The sequence below is a fragment of the Osmerus eperlanus genome, chromosome 6 (genome assembly GCF_963692335.1).
Source record: "Osmerus eperlanus chromosome 6, fOsmEpe2.1, whole genome shotgun sequence".
Taxonomy (NCBI): Eukaryota; Metazoa; Chordata; class Actinopteri; order Osmeriformes; family Osmeridae; genus Osmerus; species Osmerus eperlanus.
Window position 1 is genome coordinate 14,186,319 of NC_085023.1, and position 8,309 is coordinate 14,194,627.

Genomic DNA, 8,309 nt, shown 5'->3' on the forward strand with positions numbered 1-8,309 from the left:
CTTTTAAGGAGTGAGTTATTTTTCCAAAACGGAAGCTAGCTAGTTTTAGTTAGCTTCCGTTACCTAGCAACCTAGCATAATACTCGTAGCAATGCTACTACCTGCTAGTGTTACTTGTTAGCCTCCTAATTGTAAATTTTGAAGCCATAGTATAGCGTTTGTCATATAGTTTTTGTCTATCGGAAAATAGTCGGTTGGAATGTTCAGAATCACATATGTGTGACGCTACTGTACTCCTTAACGGGCTAAGAGAAAGCTGTCTGTCAATCTCAGGTATCCCAGTGAATCTGTATTACATCAGGAGTCTGTCCTGCAGTCTGAGATGTATCTTATTCCACCAAGCCTCAGTGGCTACACGCTTCTGGGTCCATAGGTGTGTGACAGTCTGGCAGGACCATGGCTTCAGAAACATCACTGCTATAAAGGATTCTGAGTGTGTTATAGACTACTGCAGACCCAGATTGACCCACTGGCTGTCTTTCAGAACAGGCAGTCCCAATTATAAGAACTGTAGATCACTGAAAACAGCAGAAAATAAGACACAGTTTAACTTAAGAGAGAATAAAACAGGGAAATTGTTCGACTTAGAAAAAAGGCCTGCCAGAAATCTGAGAAGAAAAACAAACCAGTCAACATTTTATGGTGAGTCTTCAGGGGTTCATTAGAGGTATTTTGTTGTATAGTAGGGTCACACAAGCAGTCTATACAAATACCTAATTTCTACTTCCCAACATTTAAACAAGTTTTACTTTACATTTCTTCTGCAGGTGTTCTACTTAAATCCCCAAAAGGTGTCTGACCTGAGTCAATAGGATTTGTAATAGCTTATGTCCTCGGTTACACAGACAGAACCTAATAATTGGCCTAAATTACTTATTTGGCCTCGTGTAGCCTAGAACGCATCAAGCTCATAAAGCAGGTGGTTTTTCTAGAAGAAGAATGTGACCTGAAAGCTTTGTCGGTTAAGAACAATGTTAACACATTTTGAAATGTATGTCTGTGTAGTTTTTGTTTTGTCATTCGTATTGCTCTTTAGGATTGAAAATTATTTCTATTGTACGTCTTTCTGCAGATAGCCTGGCGCTAGGACCCAACAGAGACAAAAGCGCACATGGCGATTGTTGGTTACTGCTCGGGTGCACAAGAGATGCTGAGGCGGTGGAACTGTCTCCCGAAGAGACCAGTTCTGTAGTAGCCTATCATCCAGCTCCCTTCTCCGTCGTTCTCTATTACATCATACTCTAACTAAATTATCAATGGTTTGGACAGATCGTTTCCAAATCTTTGGGCAAGACAGGCAGAGACTCGAACATGCACGGATGAAAAGTTTTAAATAGCTGAGGCGCCTTGATCTATTCGGAGTCAGCGGCGTTTGCGTGTTTTGGACTTTATCAAACTGTGCAAGTAGCACCCTTTTTGTGTTTAACAGTGAAGAGTTGTGGACCTCATATTATTATGCTGGTGTTGTGATATACTTCTCTGGACTATTTTCCTTATCTTAAGTGCGCAAAATGAGACATTGGATTTGGAATAACTTTCTTATAGCTTTATTTATGTTGTCCCAGACAACAGCAGTTGACCACACAGACTCTATATTCAATGCCGGTAAGTTGACTGAAATATCTTTTGAATAGAGTACTCACGACAGGTTGGTGTTGAACTGTAAGCAAGGTACAGTCTACCAAGTGTTGAATAAGAGTGTGACATTTAATAGACCATTTAAAAAACAATAAGGTATTTCTCTTGATACATTTTTCACTGCTGTGTGTGGACCTTTATTTTTCTCCTACATGCTACTTTAGGCATAGTGAGATGAAGGGCTTGCGTCTGAGAGAGCTATTCTGTATCCTGTGGCTTTTGTTTCCTGCTCAGAGATAATACACTAACAGGAACGTCTGACAGGCAACAGTGAATGGACACACTGTCTTCATGCTTTAGATATCCCTCATTGTAGTTGGCTCTAAAAATAAGAATAAGTTTCTTCAGACAATGAACTAGACTTAATTAGGAGTGTGTGTGAATTAGGGTTAGGGTTATTATGAGCTTTTCTGTTGTTTACATTGACACATCAAATGATCCTGGAGAAAGTGAAGGCGTGAGAGAGAGAGAAATGCAGAGAGATCAAATATGCTACACTGAGGGGATGACAGACATTCAGGCCGGACTCCCACCTCTGGCGTGAGAGTGAAGGAGACATATCCTTTGATCAGGCCAGGGATCTTCTAAGAGCCTCTGGCATCTGTGAATACTCAGTCTGTCATCAGCGGTTAGCCACAGCTAGGGTGTAGGTCTAGAACAGTGTCAGTCCACCCTCACCCCACACAGCAGGGTGGTCACACGCTGACCCAGCAACAGGAACCCAGGAACAGCATGATGATATAAGGCTGCTGGTATTAGCAGAGGGTTTCATAAAACATGGGCCAGGGCATTTCGGGACATTGTGTTTCATCTGCCTCTGTGCTGAGTTGTTAATGGAAAAATCTTAGATGTGGAATTCCGGGTATGTTTTGAACAATGTACAGCATGCCTTCAAAGTAATCCCATCTCACCGTGGTCATTTCAGTCTCAGCATCACCCACCAAGATGAAAAGGGAAAAGAGTAGGGCTTACTTACGGTTTACTTAAGAGATTCTCAAATAGGAAGTTTGTTAAAAAAATATGCAGGGAGGAGGTTTCTTCCAAAGCACCCAAAAGGTAACTCCCATTATTAAACCTTACCTTGAGCAAAATATATGTATTTATATATATTTTTTGAAATAGGTCAAAACAGGGCTTTGAAGTCAGCAGGAGACCAACAGCAAGCTACACTCAGTTATTCAACGACTTCCCTCCACATCCAGAAATGACTAGGGGCTGAGAGATAGAGACCATCTGTGGTTGTCTCCACCCTGTGGTGTCATGTGTGTAGGGCTTAAGAAAGGTTTTTGAAGAAAGGTTGAGTGTCAGGGTTTCCAGCGAACGGTGTCTTGGCAAAAGTCGATTTTTCATCATTTCACAAGAAATCAGTCGGTGGTTTGAAGGCTCTACTGTAGAGTCAAATCGTTATTGACTCAACACTGAGTCAATTGTCTGTGTGTCTTTCTGTCTGTCTGTCTCTCACTCCCCCCCCCCTCTCTCTCTCTCTCTATATATATATATATATATATATATATATATATATATATATGTGTGTGTGTGTGTGTTTATACATGTATATATCTGTATAATGGTATATATAGAAATGTAAATGATCTATCTACCATGTCCTTTTCATTTCAGAGCAAAGATAAATAGACTTTATATCTTGTTTATTTCCATTACAAAGCTTTAAACACGATTGTGAACATTTTGTGCATTGTGATTTATTCAGCAGGGTTCAATAAACAATTACAGTGAGAGAGAAATTAACTTGATTGAATTTGAGGAAATTACCGGTTACGAATGCTCTCTTGGTCAGCTGCATTCATGAAACAGATTAGAGTTTTGGTTGGTTGTATCCACAAATTAAGGAGGAGAAAGCAAAGCTGCTATTATAAACCCCAGCATGCCTCCACACACGCACACACACAGTCCATGAGGAGTGTACCTCTCATGGCTGTTTTCTGGATGTAACTCACATACACCTCTCAGTATGCCGTGGAATGCTGATGAATGGTGGCCATCCTGTTTGAAACGAGCCATCTTGCCTCCCTCTGGAAAAACCATTTAGGAAATAACGTCTTCCTGGTTTGTCTTTAAAGACCTGCTCATTGGCTGCATTTGACATTATGGGGACAAGTTGGTATCAACTTTACCTTGATATACTATAAAGCTTCGACCACCGGGGAATGAGAAGCTCAGTGAGCAATGTCTGTCTGTTCGCCGTCACTGGCCATTAAAGCTATCAGGGTGATTTAAAAACCTGCTGCTTACCAGACACAGTCTGCGATGCTTCCGGGAGATAAACAGATAAACAAACACACACACACATCCCAGGAGGAAAACGTATAAACCTGTCAAAGAAATGTTTGACTTGGGATGATTCATTTTTTTGTTGACGCGTTTAGATTGATGATCAGCTGTGGTCTACTTAGCACGTCGATTATATCTACTTAATGTTGCCACATTCTAGTCAATTTTGTTAAACATGGGCTTGAGTAAGGACTAGAATCTAAAGAACTGATAAAAAACCACATGAAATATTAATTGAAAAGCCGGATCTGAGGTTGAGGCAGCTTTGCCTGAGGCTTTTGAGATCTTTTAAGGTGCGTATGGTTTGTGTGTGTGTCAGCAAACATGCTTGTGTGTTGGAGCTCGATCCTTTGCAGTCGCAGCTTGATTGTTAGGTGACATTTGCTACTTTAGCCTTAATCCCAGGCCTTCCCCTGCTGGAGTGCTCCCCTGCTGGAGGGTTTAGGGTCCTGGAGACCTGGGTGGACAAGTGGCCTTCTTAGACAAGGCTTCCAGTGGAGCTCCTGAGAGACAGAAGTGGGTGTTGGACGGAGACCTTACTAACCCCCGCCCCATGGGGAGGGAGGAGCGCTGTACTCGGCGCGCACACTGACTCACTGTACACGCTCACAAACATACCGTACGCTCTGCACACGCACGCTGTACTCTTTCAACACTTGAGAGGCGTCCTTCTACAGAAGGGCTTCAGTCTTAAGGCTTCGGGGGTCCCGTGTTACCATGTTTTCACCATTGTATGCTGGCCGTGTGTTTACTCAAGCCTCCTACATATGAGTTTGACGGTTTGAGATAGGGTGGGGGTCCACCAGGGCTTTCACTGCCACTTTTCCAGTTAGCCCCAGCACTAATTGCCAAATGCTTGGAGTGTGTTATCACTTGGCAAGAGGAGCTAGTGAGAGGATGGCAAGGGGGATGGGTGGTTGGATGGATTGGATGAATAGAGGAAGGAAGGGTGTTTTAGCAGTCTTAGTTCTTCCAAGAGGTATCTCTCCCTCCCTCTCTACTTCCTTCCCTCTCCACCTATCCATCTCTCCTCTCCCTCTCTCTCTCTGACCCAGTGGGGGCCCTTCCCCTCTCCTGTAACTGCTGAGAATGATTACCTCATGAGGGGCTTTGGACAGCATGACGAATCCTCTCTGGGAGGACAACTGGTCCCACTTAGCACAGCAAAACAAACCTTCCATTACATACAGGTCAAGAAGGGCCGGAGGGAGAGGGGCGCGGAGGGCGAGCTCTGTTTGTATATGTTAATCCCAATCCCAACTCCACTCCACCCCCTAAATCAAAAGATGAATTCCTGATGTTTGTAGTTTTTCTCCCCAGACTCTGGTGTTGCTAGATTATTATTTTAGAACTTTTAGGGGGGGATTTTAGAAATTCTGATTATCAGGATTCCAGACCCTACAATTTAGGGTAACTGTTTCAGTTATGTTTTTGCCATTGAATGTAGCTTTGTGAACTGTGCTTTAATGAATCCTCAGCTAGGTTTAGTGTCAAAAACCATGTACACTAATAAACAGCATAATCAGTAAGCTGTTTAGGGTAGTGGAAAATGGATATACTGCACTGTTTTAACAAGGGGAATGTTAAAGTGCTTCAGTTGATGTCAAAGCATTAGCCCTGAAACCGTAACTGCCACGTTCAAAGGATCCATGTGTTTTGAAATGAAGCTAGAGCCACAATCTCTTTACTATACATGCTGTGAACATGAAAGGCTAAAGCTTGTTATTAGGAACTGTACTTTATCACAATATAGAAATCTGTAAAAAGAAAACTACAGCATGGTGGATGTCCTCTGCCTTTGCTATTGGTTCAATTCAATACATGTCTTTCAGTTCTTTGAGTGGTTTCGCAATCAAAGATCCAATGATGTTGTAGGGATAATGGTACAGAAGGTTACAGTATCCTCGAGCGATGCTGTTGCGCATGTTAGACCAAATGCAAAGAATCTGAACGCGAGACTTTTCACACGATCTCTCTGCTATTGTTAAAGAAATGGCTGTGAGCCACGGTGTGAAGGCCGCTGATGTTTCTCCCACGTTATTGGGTGCAATGAGAGCTTAGGTTCCTGAGCCTCCACTGACATAAGAGATGAGTGAGCTTAACCTCATCCTTAACTTTAAATGTGAATCCTCTCTGGGAGTGCAAGATGTGAGATGATTGTTGAGGTGTACTAGTCGTTAGGTTTTTAAAGCGCAGAGAGACACTCCTGGAAAGGCTTCTTTAACACCCTCTGGGTGTATTGAAAGTCAACCTGACCAGTAGCCCAAAATCTCCCCTGCTCTCTTTCTCGATCCGTTTACACTCTTGCCTGTCGTCCTTCATTTGTCTTCTCTCCTTCATTTGCCATCCCCCCACTTCCCTATATCTCCCTATGACTGTTTCCCTTCTTCCTCAAGAGACACGCTTGAACGGGAGCACTGCTGAGCTTGCATATATCAGGTTTAAATACAAGGGAATGTATTCCGTTGTTATCTGAAACTTGGGGCAGCCCAAATAATGAAACACCCCTGATTTATCCCTTTTTTATTTCAAGACCCATGTAAGAGAGCGCAGTTAAAATATGCCACACAGACGTGGGTTTTTAATATAGTCAAGAGGGCTGTGGTCGGTCGACCATCATTCTCCCCAAAAGACATAAGGGAATGAACCGGTCTTATTTAAAATTTAAAACGTTCCCAAGGAAGATCAAGCACATGCAATTAATCATGAAAGCCTTTTTTTCTTTTTATTCCTGATTCCCAAGTGTCTGTGAGGGAAAAGATGATAGATGGAATATTCATGCGCACTTGTTCAATTTGCAACCTCCTCCACCATCGAAACACACGCACACTGTATAACACTGGCGCGCACACAGGCAGCCTCTCTCTGTAGCGACACAATGCAACGAAAAAATACGACTTTCTTTTCTGTAAGAGAGAGCACATGTCGTGAAAGTGAGAACAGTTGTGGTGCTAAAAGCTTTTTATTGAAAAATGTCTGCCTGCCTTTCGTTAAATGCACTTTCTTTTTCTCTCCCTGTTTTTACGGTCGTCCAGCCGCAGCCTGTGGCTGCTGGGATGACTCCGATGTGGGTTTAATGCACCACTAAATTCAACAAACTACTGTAGGCGTGCGCTCATATATCCCTTAAAAACTGAAGGTCTCATATTGTGCCCTTGTTAGGGTTATTACGCTGAACGGGGGGGTCAGGCCAGACACGAAGTACGCCACACTCTTCTTTTTGAACATGGAACCAAAGCAGTTGCTGCGTGTTGTCGGCACTCCTCGTCATCCTTTAAGATAGTCGCTGTTGTCTGTCTAAAGAGAGACAGCGTGACAGAGAAACAAAGACTTCTTGAGAGCTGAACGGAGCAAGGTGGCGAGCAAACATCATTCACGGAAGACACTTCCTGTGGGCTCAAAGTCTTAGTCTGACACGCGCACACACAGAATCACAAACAAACATGCGCGGCACACAAGCCTTTCCACAGTGACGTGGACAATCCCTTAAACTGGTCTGTGTTTGCCTGGTGGCATATCCAGCCCGGTCTAGGATCCAGCTGGAGCTCTATAAGAACATCAGAGAAGGAGCCCATCTCGCTATCTCCGCTGGTGGATGGCAGGTTCTCTCAGTCTCCCACTGTGGTGAGCAGGAGGTTTTCTCTCCACTCCTCCCCCCCGCTGCTCTTCACCTTCACTCCTCTCAGTCAACACCCCCCCCCTTCCCCCTTCCCCCCTTCCCCCTTCCCCCCGCCCCCCCCCCCCCTCGTGTTCCCATCACTTCCTCCTCGGCCACACAGGAACCCCCTGGGCCTGTTATCGCATCATGCTTTGTGTGGACCTCAGAGAGCCCAGACAGCCCCAGTGGTGTGTGGGAGCCGTGGCAGCAGCAAGGATGCTGATAGGACGGAAAAGCACCCCACAGGTTTCCCACAGCAAGCCTGGGACACAGCTTGCTGTATATCCCCCGGCAGTTGAAATACAGTACAGTATTGAAATGAGGCATGCCTCACTGTCTAAGTTACGTTAAATGGCATTCAGAATGTACTTTTCTGTTTCAATCCGTGGTGAAAAGAAGATTACTTTAGTAGAGGAGACCGTTATGAATACATGGCATTATTGAACAAAAGAGATTAGAGAAGAACAGAGAGAGATAGGAAGACAGAGAGAGTGAGAGCTTGAGAGAGTGGTAGAGGGAGAGGATGGAGGGGAGTTTGAGGAGTATACAAAGAGAAACCTTGTGTGTGTGTGTGTGTGTGTGTGTGTGTGTGTGTGTGTGTGTGTGCATGGGCGTAACAAAGAGAGTGTTCATCTTCAACAGTGGCAAAGTTAGAGCTGATGCAAAGCAGTCTAGAGATATTGTATAGGCTGAGTACTTCATGAGCTGAATGGAAAAGAGA

General features: G+C 43.9%; 1 protein-coding gene across 1 annotated transcript in view; it reads left to right on the forward strand.

Annotated features, from left to right (window-relative positions):
* The first annotated feature begins 1,176 nt into the window (after positions 1–1,176).
* Positions 1,177–8,309, forward strand: part of LOC134022304 (disintegrin and metalloproteinase domain-containing protein 12-like) — a 58,766-nt gene continuing 51,633 nt past the window's right edge. Inside the window, exon 1 of the mRNA XM_062463732.1 lies at positions 1,177–1,605. Within this exon, the coding sequence (XP_062319716.1) occupies positions 1,512–1,605 (94 nt within the window). The 5' untranslated portion in view covers positions 1,177–1,511. The remainder of the gene's footprint in view (positions 1,606–8,309) is intronic.